The following is a 20120-nucleotide window of genomic DNA, read 5'->3' as shown; positions in this document are numbered from 1 at the left end:
GCAGGAGGGGGAGGAGTCTGACAGGCCACCATGACAGTTTCCCCTCTTTTTTTTTTTTAGTTCTGTTCAGTTTGCAGAATGTTGGTGTCCTGCCACCGAGAGTCCATTATGAATGGTTCTGTGCAGAACATCTAGTGTATATGGGCCATCTTATTCTCAATTTTATATTTTTATATACATCTTATGTCTTTAATTTTAGTATCTTATCATGATTTGAGCCCCAGTGTTTCATGTGGGGATCTTTACCTCCAGGGCTTGCCGGCTTGGTCGGTGGTTGTTGCTGCAGTTGTCGCCCTTGCTGGGGCAGCTGGGGTCTAACTTTGCAGCGTCACAGCTTGGACCCCAGTGTTGTCCCAGTCTGGGTGGGCGCTGAGGCGATGCTCCCATGGTCAAGCTGGCTCCTGGTATGAAAAGATTCCCGAATACTGTTTCTTCACAGCAGAGCCAAGCCTTATATGTTTGTTTTTTTGCTTATTTATTTATTTAAAGTCATTATTCTTTGTACGTGGAGGCCATGGGTCATATGTTTTAACGGAGGGGAGTTAGAAGGGTGAAGGGTGGGTTGGGTTTTTACTGTAATATTGTGTGTTTTCCGTTTTTAATGTTAAAGCGCTTCGAGCTGCGCAAAATGCATGAGAAGCGCTATTTTATTAATAAAGTTTGATTTGATTTGATTTGATTTGATTTGGGGTACGATTAAAATAATGAAGCATTTTGGAATTATTTATAATATATTGGATTACAATTAATTAATTAAAAAATGTGGATTCTGTCTGACCTTCTTCCAAACTTTTTATGATCACTGATATGCTCTTGTGTGTTTTTTACTTAAAAAAACGAGAGCTATGGTTGTTTGAGTAATAACAATGGGAGACTAAGTGTCTTTACTACATTTTCCTTTTATGACAACCCTTTTGTCGTTCACGAATGGCACATTTGTGCTTAGTGCTCTATCTAAGACAGTGGGGAAGGTGATATCTCCTATCTGATTTTAAATCTGAAATCTTTTTTGCTGTTGGATTTGTTTGCTGACAGATAACTCACATGTAATGAATCTGGTAACTGGTCCTATCTCCATTATCTCAAATTTATTTTATTGCTGACAGACTTTGACACACTTTTTGTTAGTGTCAAAATGTTGTCAACTCTAAAAGTCGAGATCTAATATCACTTACCGGTACATGTACAATATTCATGGCTATTTACCATAATCTAGTGGTTCATAACTGTTACTGCATAAACAAATTACTGGTCAGATGTCTTGCAACTTCAACTTTTGTGACGTGCTAATAACCTTTATTATGTTTACCTAAAAATCACAACATAAAAACTGCCTGGCAACTGTTAATATGTATTTTGCATTAGTTTATTGTTTTAATAACAGAAAGTGTCTTTCCAGACTGACCTATGCATTATTTCCAGAATATTAGAGAAAAGATGATGATACAGCTTTAACATCCATGTGTGAATCTAGCACAGTCAATTACAGTAACACCTTAAAAGTCATAAATGCTCAGAGGATCCTTTAAAGGAAAAATATTGTTTTATTTAAACATAACTTGCATAAATTCATTTAAAATGGATATTTTCGTCTCTATGGAAAATGACACAAAGTACAAAATTTTAACATTTAAACTTTAAATTAAAATAGAAAATGTATGTACATTGCTTTAATTTAAGTTAGAACAGACAAGGATAATCCAGTGTTTTATGTAGGGACAAAAAAAACAAATACACCACATTTTACATTCACTATTTAATGCATGATAAAGCTGTTTTTACTTAATTTCAATGATAGATTAGATTAGATTTGAAAACTTTATTGATCCTACGATGGGGAAATTTCACTTATATGCGGCATCAAAAAGGACATTTAAAAATACAGCAGCAAAAGTGACATTCACCAAAAGACAAAGGTAAAGTGACTTTCAGTGTATTTACAGAACAACAACATTATAAATAAAACAGAAAAAAATCTGCAAAAAAAACATCCTTTTTTTTTACTGCAAAGTGAAATTCAATTTGAACAAAAATAAATAAGTAAAAGTTTATGAAAGTTGAAAACTGTCATGAAATCCCCATTTCTCTTTCAGTTTTACTTGTTATGGATGCATCATCTGGACATATTTTTATTAATCTAGAGTGCATGCAGTGTTATAAAGATGGTAAAAGACAGTAGAAATCACACAAAAAGCCAGCCTGTGAATATTGTTTCCTTCTCTGACTCAAACACTGAGGTGCAAGGTAATAAAGTTTCAAATTTGTCACAAATCTTGGGAAAAGACATTTTTAACTAACTGAATAGATCAAATCTAAAACAAGTACATTTAATCCAAAATATTTGGATTACTTCTGTGTTTTTAATCCTACAATTATTCAAGTAGATTTAGTCTGAATAAGTTTATTTTTCCTAATCAGTACCAGTGCTCGGGTTTTGATCTCTTTAGTTTTCAAAGAATATACAATAGGATTAATGCAAGGTGGAAGGCAAGAGGCCATTGACAGACTTAGAACTCTATGATCTGGGTTAATTCCTCCCGAATTGAAGCCAATTGTGAAAATGACAAGAAGAGGAATAAAAAAGATTGCAACAATGATGATGTGTTCCACACAAGTAGACAGTGCTTTTAGGCGCCGATCTAATGTTTTCATTCTGAACACAGTCACCAGGATGCTGACGTATGACAGCACTATGAAAGCAAAAGGCCCTACAAGGGTCATCATGCTCAAAAAGGAAGCTGCAAACCACTGCATTGAATAATCATTACAGGCAAGCCTGAACACGGGTGCATAGTCACAGAAATAACTAAACACTCTGACAGAGTTACAGAATGACAGTTTAGTCATTAAACTCGTGGAAAAGGTTGTAATTCCTAAAACCAAACACCAGGTAAAGGTAATGATGCAGCACATGCTGCGCATTGTGTTGATGGAGTTTTGGCGCAAAGGGAAACAAATAGCCACCAACCTGTCATAAGCCAGTATAGTGAGTGCATAGGACTCTGAATTGGCAAAAAAGTAATAAAAATACATTTGCACCAAACACAAGTTGAATGGGATAAAATTATCTTTGACCAAAAATATCTTTATCATACCAGGAATAGTGCAAGTGTTTAGACATAAATCAATCACTGCAAGGTTGATGACAGCCAGAAATTTTGGCGTGTGTAAGGATGGATTAATAACCACAACAATAATCAGCAAACCGTTAAACAGCACTGTAACCACATAAACAATTGCTAGAAAGATGAAGTAGATGTTGACTGATGGTAAAGACTCAAATCCAATGATGTAGAAGCCTGGAGGATGAATGATGACGGAGCTGTTCAAAGCCGTCCGGAGAAAAGACATAGTTAAAATCAGCAGCAATGATCAAATTTTCTTCTATCTGAAGAAGAGATGCGTTTCTTTTGTTTGCAACAGGAAAATGAATAAAAATGTCAAGCACATTTAAAATTATAGGTGAAAAAAGAAAGGAGGCCCATCTAATGTTCTCTGATATCTATGCTAAATCAGCCTTTCACATTGGTGCTTCTTCTAAAACTTTGTGAGCAAATGGCACACAGACTGAGCTGCTAACAGTTAAAAATATATTTCCGATTCTCATGAGAGAACCCCACACTTCATTAGTAAGACAAATGTGAAATATGTGTTTAATTTCCCTAATTGGATCTGTAGAGAGCAAAGCATCTTAATTGTTGTTTTCTGATTGCGATGATGTAACGCTAAACACTGACTTTTACAGTGTGCACAACAGAAAGCTTGGATTTCAATGGTCCACACACATATATATATATATTTTTTTTTTTCTTTCCTTTTAAAGTAAATTTTACGTTGATTATTTCTATGATGTATTGTGATTTTAATGCATTTTTCTGTTTTGTGAAGCACCTTGAATTACTTTGTGTACGAATTGTGCTATACAAATAAACTTGCCTTGCCTATATTTTATATTTTGAACATTTTTAAGCAAGTTTGTTTCCATCTGACACTAATGATTTCAAGTTCTCCACATTTGATTTTATTAAAAGAAAAGATTTATTTGCCAAGGCTGTGCCAAAATATTGCACAAAAAGAGATGCAAAGCCTGATGTGCAAATGCAAGAGTTTTTTTTTTTTTATCCACGCTTCACTTTACATATAATGCAAAATTTCATTCCAAATATAAACATCAATAATATTTCAATAAAATCTATTTTTAAATAGTTCCTAAATAAATTTTATAACTAATAGTTACTTTCCAAACAAAATGTACTACACCCAGCCCCCCCCCCCTCCATTTTTGATTTACAAATCAAATAAATTTGTGCGAATGACCTCACTGGCCAAGTAACCCTTGTGCTATCCTAGGCACTTTAACATCGGGAGTTGGGTCATCTAGACCCACTAGACAGTGCTCTGAACCTTTTTTCTTCAATGATTTGTGATCTTCACTGGTGTCCATGGATTACATGAAATCTTTCCACCTTTATCCACCTTTGTCATGGTAGGGAGAACACGTCAATGTAAGGGTTGGGTCGTCTAGGACAGCACAAGGGTTGAAGTGCAATAATAATTTCTTAGAGAATCCCTGACATCTATTGTCTCTAACTATTAGAAGAAAAGCTCTGTCCCCAATTGTCCCCAGAGTTGGGGAGCTGGGCGGCTGAGGGCACGGCTCGGTACCCTTGTGCTATCCTAGGCACTTTAACATCGGGAGTTGGGTCATCTAGACCCACTAGACAGTGCGCTGAACCTTTTTTCTACAATGATTTGTGATCTTCACTGGTGTCCATGGATTACATGAAATCTTTCCACCTTTATCCACCTTCTTCATGGTAGGGAGAACACATCAATGGAAGGGTGGGGATATCTAAGATAACACAAGGGTTAAACGTGTTTTTCTTTCCAGAACTATTTGATTGTCATCAGACACAAACAGATAGTTGAAGGCTTGGATAGTTTATTTTTATAAGTCCACACCAAATAATGAATATTCCAAATCATTTTGTCTTCTTTCCGTTTAATTTTTTTAGTAAGTTCGGCACTTCAAGGATGTCAGGGTGGCCATCTGGGAGCTCATCTGGTTGTGGAGTCGGTGGAAGTTTGCTGCTTCTTCAGCTGCTCTTTCCGCCTGTTTTGGAAATTCATCATGCAGTCTTTAAAAGCCTGGACCTGAGTCTGGCAAACTCGCCAGTCCTGGTGTTCTGCCATGCAGTCCTGTACAGCGTAGTGGAGCTGAGTGCAGCCAGTGCGGGATATCATCTGCTCAACAGGGTCATCCTCGTCTTCCTTCCTGCTGCGATCGTGGGGTGAAGGGGATGCCATCCTGCTGCTGTAGGGCTCCTCCACTCAGCACGTCTGCAGGGAATATTGTGATGTCATGGAGATCAATTTTTAGAGCACTCCACACTGTTCGTTGTATGCATTGTCCCTTAAACAAATATATGAAAATACAAAATAACTATTCAAGCTACAAAAAGATAATCACTGCCATTCACACCTGATAAATCCGTACAAAAATAATTACATTTTAATCATTTATTTTTCATTTATTCAAGAATCTTAAGGCAACAACTCACTAGCACAGTAATTAGCTTCAGTGCAAAATAAATATTTTCATCCACAAAGTTCAGTCACATATTTGTAAACACGGTACTACACAAACGTAATACTTCATTTATTTATATACATGTTATATTAGTAGGATAACTAACTTGAGCTTCAATGTAAATATATTTTTATTCTATATTGAAGAATAACTATACTTTTGGTTATGGGCATCCTTTAAATACATTATTTAATAACAAATATACATTTATAAATATTGCTTTTAGTGTATGACACAATTCCTAATACTATCTACTGCTGTGCAGTTCAGGAGATCTAACCATTTTGAAGCTCAAGTTAGTTATCCTACTAATATGACTTCTTTGTTGAGCTAACATTAGACTTACCTTATGAGGAAACTGAAGTTGAAAAAATAAAGATTAAGTTGTGCTAGTTTATGATATGATTACTGTCACTGACTAACTTTGACGCAAAAAAAGTGATAATAATCTGCTGGAGTGTGAGTTTAAATTGTAAATAAAGTTTATTTGGACATGTCTAGGAGACTCATCGGACTTTAATGTCATTTTTTTATTTATATTTAATGAATAAAATGTAAGAACCTGACCTAATTGTTACCCTAGTTCTTCTTCGGCTGATTTTCCTAGCTGCACGCGATTCAGAACTTCACTGTTTCCTCGCGTTACGCAAAAAGCAGAATTCTAACGAGCATTAAAATATTATATAACACATGTTTGCAATAATTTTAACTTCTTTACCTGTACAAAGTGGATGAGCAGATTTCTCCACGAGCGGTCCAAGTTTAGGCATTAAAGCGCACCGTCAATGCCCCTGACACACACGGCGGACAGTTAAGCGTGGGACAGCGGTGTAGCAGCAATACATTCCCGACCTTCAATGCTGCCATTAGTTCCGCTACAGCCGACAAGCGTTAATGGCCATCAAGGTATTAGCTACGGTATGTAAAATAAAATAAAATTAGATGGATGGAGGCATGGATAGATAGATAGATAGATAGATAGATAGATAGATAGATAGATAGATAGATAGATAGATAGATAGATAGATAGATAGATAGATAGATAGATAGATAGATAGATAGATAGATAGAGATAGATAGATAGATAGATAGAGAGAGAGAGAGAGAGAGAGAGAGAGAGAGAGAGAGAGAGAGAGAGAGAGAGAGAGAGATAGATAGATAGATAGATAGATAGATAGATAGATAGATAGATAGATGAGAATGAATAAAGATTGCAATTTAAAACCTATTAAGAGAAACCCCATCAAGATATTGAAATAATCCAAATATATCAAAATTATTTAGAATAAATAATGTTTTCAAATAGGCGCAGCCAAAACTAATATCCTTGGCAAAAATGCTAAAAGAAATGTATCAACAAATTGCCAATACTGTCCAAGATCCTATACAGTGGTCAAGGTTTTCTACAGCCTATTACAGCTGCCATTATGGTACAATTGGTCCAAATGCTCTGGACAGGCCACAAGTCCACCAGACATAACCATGTTAAGACTAATAAAGTTTAAAAACCTCATCACCTCTATAACTACTTAATGTTTAGTAGGATATATTATAAGCCTACCATTTAGGGTTAAAAGAGATTTTTATCATACATAAAAAACATTTTTTTAAATAGTTAAACACTTTGTATCTGCTTGTGCACATTTTGACTCAAAAGCAAAACATTGACACTGGCGCTGTGTAATACTTCTACAGGGATCTTTTTAGTTACTAAACAGAACTCTATGACCTACGATAAAATGATCCTCTCCTGAATATTCAACTCCTGGGAGTCTGGCTAATGAGTCTTGTTTGGGACGTCATTACCCAAAGGAGGGCAATTAACAACCTTCTTCAAAACAAACAAGGCTTTTACTGTAAAAGCTTAAGCCTAATTAATCTCATCTGCCTCCATTAGAAGGTTGCACGCTCTTGCAGCTAAAACTGGAGGTTAATGACAGACAATTCTAAGTGACATTAATGAGCTGTAACATGAAAACATCCAATGAATCCCCATATTAACAAATCGTTTTTGTAAAGCTGTATACAAAAACTATATTAGTTAATATAGCTATATTAAATATAAATTACTAAAACTTTTGTCCTTTCTGAAATCCTTGAATCCTGTTTAAAGAAGGAAAAAGGTCAGATTAGAGATAGCCACTGTGGTGAACTGTTGACCTGTCTATGGTGTGACCTTCCTCCCACCCAGTAATGGCTGGGGTTGGCTTCAGCAAACATTTCTTACTCTGAAAAAGCTAGAATATGTGGAGATATTTGACTACTGCAGTAAATGGCTATGTCTGAAATGTCTGAAATTTCACAAATATCCACAAAATCAAAGCCTGATGCAGACACATGGAAAGCAACTTTTGCTGGGGAACAGTCCTACTGACCAGTTATTAGTGTAATCATAATGACTGTGATCAGAACATGACTTTTAGTTTCAAGAATCTGCAAAAGACTGTAAAAGTCTCGTTGAGGTCTATGTTTTTTCTGTCATTGCTCAAGGTGGCCCGTACCCCCGCCCTTATAGAAATCAAGATGTGCCCTCATGGCCAGTCCATCAAAGCACAGCATTAAAATTTCAGCATAGCCAGAGAGAACACCCTAAGGCCAAACTACGAAAACATGAAAACACCTCAGAGGAAGGAGAAGATCTGGCCCAACACCTTCCTGACATAAAAAAGGACTATCTGCCATGCAATATGGCAAATAGCTACTGTATACTTATTGAAGAAAATAATAATCTGTAACTAAAATTGTGCTTGTTAAGCGAATGCAATTTTCCAAAAAATATTGTAAATCTGATTTTACAGTAAAGAAAATATGAAAGGTAACCAAATGTCATCATTATAATGAGATTGTTTATGTTTATTGTTTGTCACCAAGAAAACTGTTCTGGTCATCTGTCTTGTGGAAGGCATCGTCGTAATTTCGGAGGACTTTGGTAGCTGTTAATTATCGATGGGGCTCGTATTTTAATATTTACATTAAGTGATTTTGTAATGAAGTCAAATGTATTTAATTTTAAAAACACCTTTTGGCTTTCACTGGGAAATCCTTGCCATAGTTTTTGGCTCTATTATATTACAGAGGCTAAAGTGCATATTTTTCATTTAAGTAATATTTCCACGCAACACTTATAGCAAGTCATAAATACTACAAAGATACATGAACTAAATAATAATAGTATTATTATAATAAGTAATAATAATTGTAAACCTATAGAAAGAAAAAAAGAATAATCAGTAAATTGCACTGTGAAAATATTAAAATTAATTTTGTAAAATATCAAAGCACACCAGTCTAACAATAAAATGTAGCCACTACTTTGGACTTCTTTTGTGTTCTTTAATAGTACAACGTTATGAAAGGTTATAATCTTTATTTTTACCCTTTTATCTTTTTTTTGGCTGCAATATTGTCAGAATACCATAAGGGGGCAGTAAGTGATGTTGGATGGGATGAAGCCAGTGAAGGACACTGAGGAGGACAGAGATGGGGGGGATGCTTGTAGTCATATTGTACTTTCAGAACACAGTAACTTACATAAAAAGCTATCTTTTCGCCTTTTCTGTGCAGAGTTGTTGTAGCATAAACTAATTATCTAATGTTTTATAAGCACTTAAAAATTTGAAGTGAAATGTATTAAAAAAAAGAAAACTATATTTATATGTTTTGATAGGAGTCTTTCATGCACAATTGAATTACAAGACTATGTTTTGACTTAATCCCTGAATAAGTTTGCATCATTTATTATATAACTTAGGTGAGCCTAGACTGTTTAAGGTGGGAGCTTTTCCAAAGAAAAAAAATAAAGACAGACAGGTTGTCAAAGCAGATGCTGTTGACATCGTTGCAGCAACAAAGCAATGTTATGACTGGTCATGGAATCAGCAGCTTTTCCTGAGCGAAGGACATTGTAAAATATTCATGCTGCTGAGTCTGCTTTTGTTGTCTTTTCTGTCTTTTATGCAGACCTTTCGCTAGTAATTTAAAAAATATTTGCTTAGAAATTTCCTGAGAAAGATTTTTTCCCTTTTTTGTTAGAAAAAAATTGCTTTCTTTGAGGTGATTTATTTCTGGGAAATTTTGAAATTCAGAACAAAGTTATGGCTTTTCTGCTGTACAAAAGGATATTGAACAGTCTTGGAGTCAGAGATAAAAGTTTAAGGTCTTTCTAATCTGCACTTTAAATAGGAACCACTTCTTCTCAGATTTTGACAGTTTTTTTATATTGCACCTCTGAGCTTCTCTGACTTCAAAGAATAAGACAAATTGTAGCAATAAACAAATTGTGATGCAGAATATGCTTGTCAAATGTACTGGATGAAGGAAGATCAGGTCAAACTGCGTCAAAATAAAATGGGACTCACCCTCCTGATTTGATCCCTCATGTTCACCCAGCTTAAAGTCTAAAGTAGTACAGAACAAAACTGTACGAGTACAGTATCCACTGACTGATTGATCAGCAGGGGAGAACAAAATCACGAGTGTGTGTCAAGATAAATAGAAGTTAGTGCAACTGTAAACAAGACAGAGAAAGCCCATTCAAAGATTCACTCCTGACAAACTCACTCCTTTGAGTCTCTTCCTAAAACTCCTTCGACGATGAAACTGACCACAAATACATACTAATGACTTCTTTGCCTGTAACAAAAACACACAAACAAACAAACCCCAGAACATCTTTGCTGTTTAAGTTGAAACTAATTAATCTCATTAGAAACCATTATAAATCGTGAATAGAAAAAAAAAGTTTCTTCCTCTTCTCTAATGGTTCGACTTTCAGGCTTTTCTAAATGCTAACATATGGGGGAAAATTCATTGACTTGCACTCAGTGATTATTGACTAAACCCAATTCATGAAAACCCCAAGTATAAGAAGCCTTTAGAAACCACAGGTTTCCTAGTAAAAAGGGCCCCACCCCGGTACCAGGCCTGTGGAAGGAGGCTGTTGGTGAGAAGCAATAATTTCTTTTTTACCTAAGAGGGTTTAATTAAGCTCAATCAGGATTATCCTCTTGATGGCTCACTCCTCTAAGGGAAGAACTGTAATTTTCACTGCCATTTCATGGATAGGGATCGAAATTTCACTGATGCTTATGATTAGAAGGAAGTGATTAAATATTCTGGGATGAGGAGGGTCTTTATTAGTTCTAAAAGTACCTCATGGTGAGAGGTGTTGGAAGAGATCCCATGAGGGTCGTACGACCACCTCAGGGGACGTCTAAAAAGTTTTCAGTACAGTTGTCATGCGTATGGTCAATGTATTGTGAAGTAAATGTGAGGTAATATAAGTTGCACACACTTATGACTTACAGGTGATGGTGCCCTTACTCACAAGTTATTTGTGAGATGCATTAGTGCCTGTGGGACACCTGTAGGTTCCCCACACAAATTATTCTCTGTCTAATTTCCTCATTTCTAACAGGCAGGCTGCATGCAAGGATCACACAAAAGGTGTGCAAGGAGCGCGCACTTGAACATTGAGCAGGGTTTGGGGTGGTTGAAAAAAATGAAAAATCAGTAAGACGTGCCTACATCTCACCTACTTCACCCTTACTTATACCCTTACGTGTCTTTGACCTGTTGCATGCAGCGTCCCCGTAGAAAAAAGATGTGCATGAATACTTTTGCTCTATTAGTTCCTCAAATGGTTTATGACTTTCCTGCGGGCCCCCTGCATGCAACTAACATTTTTTTACACACAGACAACCTGTACCCACCCATAAGGGCGGTTGTCCAGAGAGGGCAGAGAGAACTTCTGGCATCTGTTTTTTTTGTTTTTTTTCCTCAGGGGGACAAGGCTCATGAATATATTACACTGTCAATAAAAAGCTAACAGCCATGTGTAGTTTGTCAAGCATTTTTTTTAATAATTAGCATTGATTTAAACACTCGAATTTGCCAAATTGCTGCATGAAATGTAGATAAAATAAATATCCATGCACAAATGCTATTTTTCTGTTTTATTTAGATTTTTTTAATATATTAATTTAATTAAATTAAACTAAAGCAATGAAATACATTAAGCAAAAAAAAAAAAAAAAAACATTTAATTACTTGCCATTCTTAAGGCCTGGCCACTTCACATATTCCTTGGCAACTCCAGTAGACATGTTCTCGACATGCTACACGTCACTGGACTCTTGAATATTATGACTGAACAGTAAGGGAGCATGTGGCAGCTGCAGTTTAAGGCTTGACTTCCCAGTCACGTCTTCAGACTCGCAGCCATATGTTCGGTACACTCAGGTAAAGAGAGGAGCCGGGCTGTCAGCTGATCACCACCAGACAGAAAGTTGGATCAGATGGCAGTGGGGGATGTTGGACAGACATGGAAGGCTGAATTCTGGGGAAGCTGATAAAGTTCTGCTGGAGTTCAAGCCCTATAAATGCTTTATTTCACAGTAGTTCTAGTGTTGCTGCACAGAGTAACAGAACATCACTCAATTGATTCTACTGAGAGGCTTTTGTCAAGTTGTCTTCTCCTTGTTTGTTCTTGTTTATTATTCTATTATTTCAGGGACAGAAACTTTTAAAAACAACAGTATATTCTGAAGTTTATTGTGTTTTTTTCATAATTTTGTAATATATCATGCATTTTAGCTCTTGAATCTATTCATTCGAATGAATTTTCAATTGTTATTTAATTATAAAAGCATCAGAAAATGGGTCATAGCAAAAAAAAGCTTTATTTTTATTGTTTACTTGTTCTTTTCATCCACACAAGATGAAATTCAAAAGTAATTTATTCTACATTATTATTGCATTTGCTGCCAGACATTGAAATTTTGACTCCAGCTATTTGAAATGAGGCATTTGTAAACCTCATGCTGCCTGCAGCAGTGCTGCTCTTTCCCCTCCTTCACAGTCAATATCCCTCTTTCATCTTCAAGCAACAATAAAGGCTAATCTACTGTAGCTATCTACAGTATGCAATCAAGAGGAAGCAAACTGGCCCTCACATTTCCATATTCAAGACACTCTGGCAGTTCTCTGCTTTCTCAGCCTCAGTCGTAACTTCTCGTAATGGGAGGATGTGATAGATTTAGCATTTTTTCAGCTCATTTTAGTTTATTCTGAATACCGTAAGTAAGAGTTCAGATTTTTGAGGAATCAAATTTTCCAAAGCATGAGAAGGAAACATACATGTTCTCCAAGTTTGCTTTTGGGCTTTAGCCACTGGACAGTCATATGCACAGCGAGGTGGTGACTCATCGTTTTGCATAAGGCAAGGAACATTAGGTGCCGGGACTGAAGAACTCTAATGAATCTTGTCTTTCTTTTACTTTATCTCTCCTTTTCTGCACTGCTCCATTTGCTGGGCTCGGCTTAAACTCTGTCCTTACAAAGTCACTCAACTGGATAAAGCCATTTACCTGAATGAAGTGCAGAGAACAGGGGCACAGAGGAAGAAGTCTTTGACAAACACTATTTGTTAAGGAGGATGCAAAAAAAATGTGTACATAAATGTGGCTTTGAAAAGCACACTGATGGAACACTGACTGCTAAAGGCTACATGTGCAGGAGAGGCAAACAGCTCCTTTTTGAAAAAGAACACATTTCACCATCTCCACTTTTTGTGTCCAATAATAGAGCTGAAGCAGACACACACGATAGATAGAACACAAAAATGACAGAGAAAGATAAATAGGACTGCAGTCAAAGGCAGGTGTTTTATGTTTGAGATGAACAGTTATCAAAGATTTTGCTATCACACAGTCTTCTTTTATACTGACAAGGCATTTTGAATAATTTGTCAAACATGTCATTCCTTACCTTTTTTGTGGAAATGGACGCACAAAAATTACGTTTTAAATGCAGATTTGGTTTAAGCAGACCAGCTAGTTTTGCCCTTGGTTTCATATCAAATGTAATTTTACATCATCTGACCTGCACCTTCCCTTGTTACTAAGAGTGAACAGGTAACAATTCCCTTTAACGATTCGATTCATTTCATAGTTTGTGGTTGTTGATATGATTCAAAGTGGATGTTGGTTCATTTTGAACAATCAGATCCACTGACCTAAAATGAATCCAGGACATCTTTAGCCAAAAATTCAGCCAGTGTGACTCAGAGATACATACCTGGGTGCTAAACAGTGCAGGTGATTCCTTGAAGATTCCTTGAATTCTTGCAAGATAATGAAGTGTAAATTAAACATGTGTACAAACAAACAAGGAAACAATAATCCATTCAAATTTTAGTTTCATAAACTTCAGCCTACTGTGGTTTATCCGCATCAAAACAACACAAACAGAGTTTTACTGGAACATTATACCAGACTGGATGGTCACATGTCTTTGCAAAGTTTTTTTTGCTGCCTTCACATGTGTATTGTTCGCTGTGATGACAATGGCTCATTTTTACATTATATTAAAAGAAACCTACCATGTCTCGGTCCATATTGTATTTTTGAATATCGGTTTGATCTCATTTTGAAACTATGTCTATTGGTATAGGTTGATTCGATTCTGCCTCTGACAGATAGATCTGGTTGGATTGTAGGGAGAATAATCCAGTCATTAAATATTTGTTACACCCCAAAATCTTACCATTTACCGGTAAGTTAAAATTTAGAACACTTGAGCATTTCCTAAAACATCTTTCCATCACCAAAAAACATCCATACAGCTTACACATGTCAGCAACAAGTTATGTTTAATTTGTACCGAGAAGACATAAATGAAAAATGTGTTCAGATTAAACACCAATATAATATAATATAATATAATAAGATCTATAATATAATAAGAATAAAATTTAATACAAGTCTGACTTGTATTTCATGAACACATGAGTTTAATGTAAATGCTTTTAAGCTATTGGAAAAATATTCCATGGATTAACTAGTTTCCATTAAAAGGATTTTTATCTGAAAACTAGCATTAAAAGTAGAAAGAGAAATGTGAGTGCCGGGTATCGAACCACCGAGCTTCTGCACCAAGGATTCCCCATGTTTTTCAATAAGGGGAAAAATGCTGGAAATCCTGGAATATCTTGAAAAGTTCAAGGATTTGAAGCACCAAAAGTCATAGCTGAAGGGAAAAGGCTGAAAGAGCAAAATATTTTAATAGTTGAATGGTTAAAACCCATGTGCTATCTTAGATGACCCAACCCTTACATTGACGTGTTCTCCCTACCATGACAAAGGTGGATGAAGGTGGAAAGATTTCATGTAATCCATGGACACCAGTGAAGATCACAAATCATTGAGAAAAAAGGTTCAGAGCACTGTCTAGTGGGTCTAGATGACCCAACTCCCAATGTTGCCTAGGATAGCACAAGGGTTACAATAGCTGAAAAATTGTGGAAAGATTTAAGCTGCAAAAATGGTGGAAGTTACTATAATAAAGAAAAAAAGAAGAAAGAAAGAATAAGAAACAGGAAAACAATGCTAAGAACATTTTTCCAGTTTGAGTCTCTCCTCTATTCCACCTCCCTTTTCTTTCTCTTCTGATCCAGTGTTACTCTACTCAGCCTTAACTCTGACCTCAATTATTTATCAAGTGTTACATGTCCGAGCTGTCCAGGGTGCAGCCGCCTCGCGCCTCCAACCCTTTCAGACCCAGAACAAGACAAAACAGGTGCAACAACAACAGTGAACAATTGCCTTCAATTTAAACACAAGTCCCTGTCTTTGTACACATAAGAGCCTGACCAGCTACCAAGAAAAAACACAAGATTCTTTCATGTTTTCTTTGCAGTCTAGCTTTGAATAAGCTCTGGACAGTTTAAGTGTAGCCAACAGTGTTCATTTTCAAGCAGATGGATGCCAGTGACATAGTCTGCCATAAAACATTCATGGTCAGTCAAGACATTGTCCTGAAATAAAAACTAATCAGTGCACACACGCTCAACTGTAATGACTGTGGTGACCCTTTGACTTTTCCTTAGGACACTTGGAGGTTTTTTAATTTGTCTAACTTCCATGTTCATGATCAAATACTAGCAGAAGCAATCACATTTCTAACAGCTTCAGGCTGTGTGTGGCACTCCATCGCACTTCTGTATCATGCAGTATGTCTTGCATGATTAGCTATTCTTAGCTAAAATATGTTGTTCTTTCAGAGGCAGAGCAATAAAGGCTTATAAAGTCAAAAGAAACACTTTCACTAGTTTTTACTTGGTAAGGAAAATAAGGTTTCTCCAATTCTTTTTGAGTTGTTTTGTTTGGGTTCTAGTTCATAAATCCTAAATACATGGAAAATATAGGGTTATGGTTATTTGGTTAATAGTAGTTAGATTTTTTTTCCCTGTTTTTGTCTTATATGTTTAGAAGCTCATAAAATGTTTTAAAATGCATTCAAAATCAAAATATTCCCCCACCATCACACCACCACCACCACCAGTCGAACTGTTGATACAAGGCCGGATGGATTCATGTTTTCATGTTCTTGACCCCAAATTTTAACATTAACTCCTGGATGTCACAGCAGAAATGGCGACTCATCAGACCAGGAAATGTTTTTTCCAATTTTCAAATGTCCAGTTTTGGTGAGCCTGTGTGAATTGTAGCCTCAGTTTCCTGTTCTAACAGGAGTGGCACCCAGTGTGGTCTTCAGCTGCTGTAGCCCATCTGCTTCAAGGTCGGATGAGTTGTGCGTTCTAAGATGCTCTTCTGCAGAACTCGGTTGTGGTTCTTTGAGTTACTTATGCCTTTCTATCAGATGGTACCAGTCAGACCATTCCCCAAACGGCATTTCCTGCAAGTTCATGTTTTGGACCTACAGAGCAGATCATGCATCTTTGATAAAGGATCAAAAAATAAAAAGGAATTGGAGCAAAAAAGTTCTCCCATTGTTGCTGATTTTTTTAAAATTGTTAAAATGTAAGAATAAATGCTAACATTTTTCTTCATGAAGGATGAGCTGATGCACTTGAGAGGACAGTGAAGGAAGTGAGACAGCTCCCACAGCTTATTTCATGCACTTAGGAACCTTCACAAGGACAAAGATTGTCCATGTGATCTTTTCACTGCAGCTTTGCTTGGTTTTGGATTGTGATATCGAGCATGCATACAGCACTAAAACAATGTCATACTTTCACATGACTCTCTGAATGATTGCATTTTTCTCCCTAGCCTTCCTACACAAAATGACAGTTGATGGAACAGTGGCACGTCAGCACGTAGTGCCACCTTTTGATCTTGTTGTCTAAAAGCCCATCCTCTGTTGCTGACTCATGAACGCTTGGCATGGAGGTGAAAAATAACATGTAAACTCTTAATTACAGATTATCATAACCAAAGGAATTCTGTTTAAACGTTTTTGTCCAGTTATTTTTTCTGTGCATGCAAACATTTGCATGTCAAAGAGAATTTGTCTTGCATCAAATACTTTAGATCTGCCAACATAAGAGCATTTAAGCAGTTCTTAAAATTAAAAAATTTTCAGAAATGTTTTTCTATTTTAATAAGCATATGTGAAAAAGGAGAACTTCTTTTTGCTCTGGTGTCAATACTGTTGTCCCTGAGGTTGTGTAACACAAACACACAATTAAATCTCCATAAAGGAATTTGATTTTGAAATGTTTTTGATTTTCAAACAGATCTTTAGGGACGTGGAGGGGTAGCTGCACGGCATGCCATGCAGGCCAATCATCATTCTCAACATTATAAAAAAAGGTCGGAGTGAGGATGACACATCTCAGTCTTGCAGTGGTATTCTTCATGACCTGGCCTGTCACTCTCTATTCCCTTAAAAAAGCAGATAAGGCTGCTCTTTTATGCTGAATTGTAATGATAATGTTGTTGCTGCTCATTGAGCCCCGCTCAATAGCATTTGCTTTAAACACACACAAAAAATTAAAAAAAACTTCATCCACTGAATGTGCTGAAGCCTGGCAGTGACGCTTAAAAAGTACTGACATAAACACCGCTAACTCCCCTTTTTTAACGATCACCATTTATTTAAGCGTTGCCTACAGTTGCATGCAAGGTCAGTACTGCCCTGTCGAAGCTTCATTGAAACCTCACATCAAATGATATGTTGATTTTCAGAAAAACTGCCCTGCTGAAAACAAACATGGCACTCCAACAAACCTGTCCTTTTCTCATTTCTTACCTTAGGCTATTTGCATCATGCACTACCACAATGGATTAAAAGTTGAATACCTTGCTCATCCATGCATTGTTTCATCAGTAAACCAGCAATAACAGCAAGGAGTTCCGTCTTTACTGCAGCTTTTCTACTTAAGGGTAAATTTGCCACAGAATTAAAGGTATTAATGATTACACATGGGATGATGGAGTTCACTTTGTGCACACCTTGCTCAAGTTATTTACAGTATGGAAAATATGTTTTGTCTTTTACAGTTTGACAGCCTTTGGCTTTGTAGATGTCCCAAACTCAGACATGCAACCAGTTCCTGAAGGTTATGTAACTGGGTTGAAACCACTGACTTATTGTTTTTCATGACGTCCCCTCCATAGGGCAGCTCTGGGATCCGGTTACAGCAGGTTAAACTGCCACACTGGCCAGCCTCGGGTCTGAGTCCTGCTCATAGCGGTAATGGTAAACCTCCATCTGGTCCCTGCACGCCTCTCGGATGTTGTTGAGCCACCGTTTGATGCCTCTCCGGTTGAGATAGAGCACCATGAGAAACACCACTCCGATGAGAGCCGACACTATACCGAGGAGCACGTATGAAACCGCCTCCAGGTTCTCGTTCATGCAGTCCACATCCTCCCCCCGCAGCTTTTCCACAGGGATGCCCCTCTTACTCTCTGGTTCACTGCACAGGATGCGCGCAGCATCCGGGCACTGCGAAGAGTTCTTCAGCCAGTAGTAAAACGCCTCCAGGTCACAGTTACATCGAAATGGATTCAAAGATAGGTAGACACGGATGCGCTTTTGCCTGTACAAACTGCTAATATTTTCCCTCTCGATTTTCTCCAAAGAGTTATTCACCAACACTAAATCGTGCAGGCGGTAAATGTCTAATTTCTCTAGGGGTATAGACTTCAGGTCATTTCCTGCTAACTCCAGTCTGTGGAGGTTGCGCAAAGTTTGTGCGCTGAGCGCGTTTTGGAGCTGCGCTGTGGCAGGGGGCAAAAAGGAGGAATTCAAGTAAAGTGAGCGCAACTCTGGTAATCCATGGAAAGCTCGGGGTGAAATGGACTCCAGCTGGTTGTGGCTGAGATCTAGGACATGTAAACGGGTGAGACCACGGAAAGCGTAGGGCTCAATAGCCTGGATCCCGTTATTGGGCAGCAACAGTGTTATTATTTCCAACTCTGTACCGTTGGGAGTGAACGCACGAGTGGATAAAGTTGAAATGTTTCTCCCTTTGAGGATGAGAGTGGAAGTCCAGGTCGGTATTTCTGTCGGCACGTCGGTCTCCTCGTCAGCGGACGAACAGTTCACCGTTCCCCACTCTCTGGCACAGGCGCACGATGAGGGACAGGTGTCGTCCGCCCTGACGGGCGTAAACAGCAAGCACGCAGCTGCTGCGTAAAACACGCACCACTGATTCCACACAGAAAAAACCCAAGAACGATCTGAACTGTAAAGTCTCCAAATCATATTCCTCATCATGTTCGTCCAAAACAAGAAGATTTTTTTTTCTAAAAAAGAGGCAGACTCACACTTGAGACAAAGTCGAATAAACCAGGAGTGGCATTTTTGTCAAAATAAAGCGCAAAAGAAAAAGCGCTCCGCTTTTTTACATTCGGCTCCGCGCGTGTTCCTGGAAGTAGTTGTCTGTAGGGGCTTTATGCATCGGATCGTTGGACATCAGCCTCCCAGCTGACTGGAAAGCTGCTGATGTGCGCTCCTTTGGTGGTATTTTTGACGCCTGTCACAGGAAGAGAGCGCAAGCCAGGAGGCGACAAAGAGAAAAAGGCGAAGAGGGCGCCAGAGAGAATGAGGAACTGAACACTGAAGTTCCTCCAAGTTCCCCTGATTTGATAAATAAATAAATAAAAGTTTTACACCCACAAAGATCAAACATAATAATTAATAATTATTCATTAAATCATAGATTGCTTGAAAGGGAGTTAAGCGAATTTGTTTAAAGCCACCCCTCTTCTACCTTACAATTTTCTTTACATGATTTATAATTACCCGGTTCAAAACTTCTATCAGATATTTATAACATACCAACAGAGTCTCAGGTCCTTAAGAATCTTTAAGTATCAATAAATCATATGACAAAGATGAAGTAATAATTATGTAAAATAGACCGATATAACACTATCAGAATGCATCATGGCATATCAGATCAAGTATCAAAATTCCAAAATATCTGCAAATTATTTCTCAGTGTTTGCTATGTTTATACATCTCCCTAAGCACTAATGTAAATAAAGAAAGAAATGAACAAGTTATTCCTTAGTAGCGATGGTCTGGGTGGGATGTCAAGTTTAGTTGGGTTAGTTCAGTTTAGATTTTTTCTATTGAATTGTATGTATTCATGATCTTTTTTATTTTATGTTTTACCCTACATTTGTCCGCACAAAGTCCATTGAGATGACTGTTGTTGGAATTTGGGCTATACAAATAAAAGTGATTGAATTGAAAATTGAATTTTTTGAAAAAC

At 37.2% G+C, this 20120-nt stretch overlaps 3 protein-coding genes across 4 annotated transcripts; all 3 read right to left on the bottom strand.

The window, feature by feature from the left end:
• Positions 1-1741: 1741 nt before the first annotated feature.
• On the bottom strand, positions 1742-3834 carry LOC110016439 (olfactory receptor 2AT4-like). Its single transcript, XM_023962860.1, has one exon. The coding sequence runs from the start codon at positions 3349-3351 to the stop codon at positions 2377-2379; it is 975 nt and encodes a 324-aa protein (XP_023818628.1). The 5' UTR covers positions 3352-3834; the 3' UTR covers positions 1742-2376.
• Positions 3835-4924: 1090 nt separating this feature from the next.
• On the bottom strand, positions 4925-6440 carry LOC101164739 (cytochrome c oxidase assembly factor 4 homolog, mitochondrial). 2 transcript variants are annotated; one of them, XM_020708769.2, is made up of 2 exons: positions 6309-6440; positions 4925-5413 (listed from the first exon to the last, which is right to left on the bottom strand). In XM_020708769.2, the coding sequence occupies exon 2, from the start codon at positions 5305-5307 to the stop codon at positions 5059-5061; it is 249 nt and encodes an 82-aa protein (XP_020564428.1). In that variant the 5' UTR covers positions 5308-5413; positions 6309-6440; the 3' UTR covers positions 4925-5058. The 2 variants fall into 2 exon arrangements, with proteins under 2 accessions (XP_020564428.1, XP_004076237.1); XM_004076189.4 differs by having other exon boundaries at positions 4925-5340.
• An 11028-nt stretch (positions 6441-17468) lies between these two features.
• Positions 17469-19377, bottom strand: LOC101167141 (trophoblast glycoprotein like). The gene has a single exon (XM_004076284.4). The coding sequence runs from the start codon at positions 19115-19117 to the stop codon at positions 18041-18043; it is 1077 nt and encodes a 358-aa protein (XP_004076332.1). The 5' UTR covers positions 19118-19377; the 3' UTR covers positions 17469-18040.
• Between the last annotated feature and the right edge of the window lie 743 nt (positions 19378-20120).

Source organism: Oryzias latipes, chromosome 14, assembly GCF_002234675.1.
Source record: "Oryzias latipes chromosome 14, ASM223467v1".
Classification (NCBI taxonomy): domain Eukaryota; kingdom Metazoa; phylum Chordata; class Actinopteri; order Beloniformes; family Adrianichthyidae; genus Oryzias; species Oryzias latipes.
The sequence above is the reverse complement of the archived record's forward strand: the minus strand, read 5'-3'. Positions and strand labels throughout refer to the sequence as shown.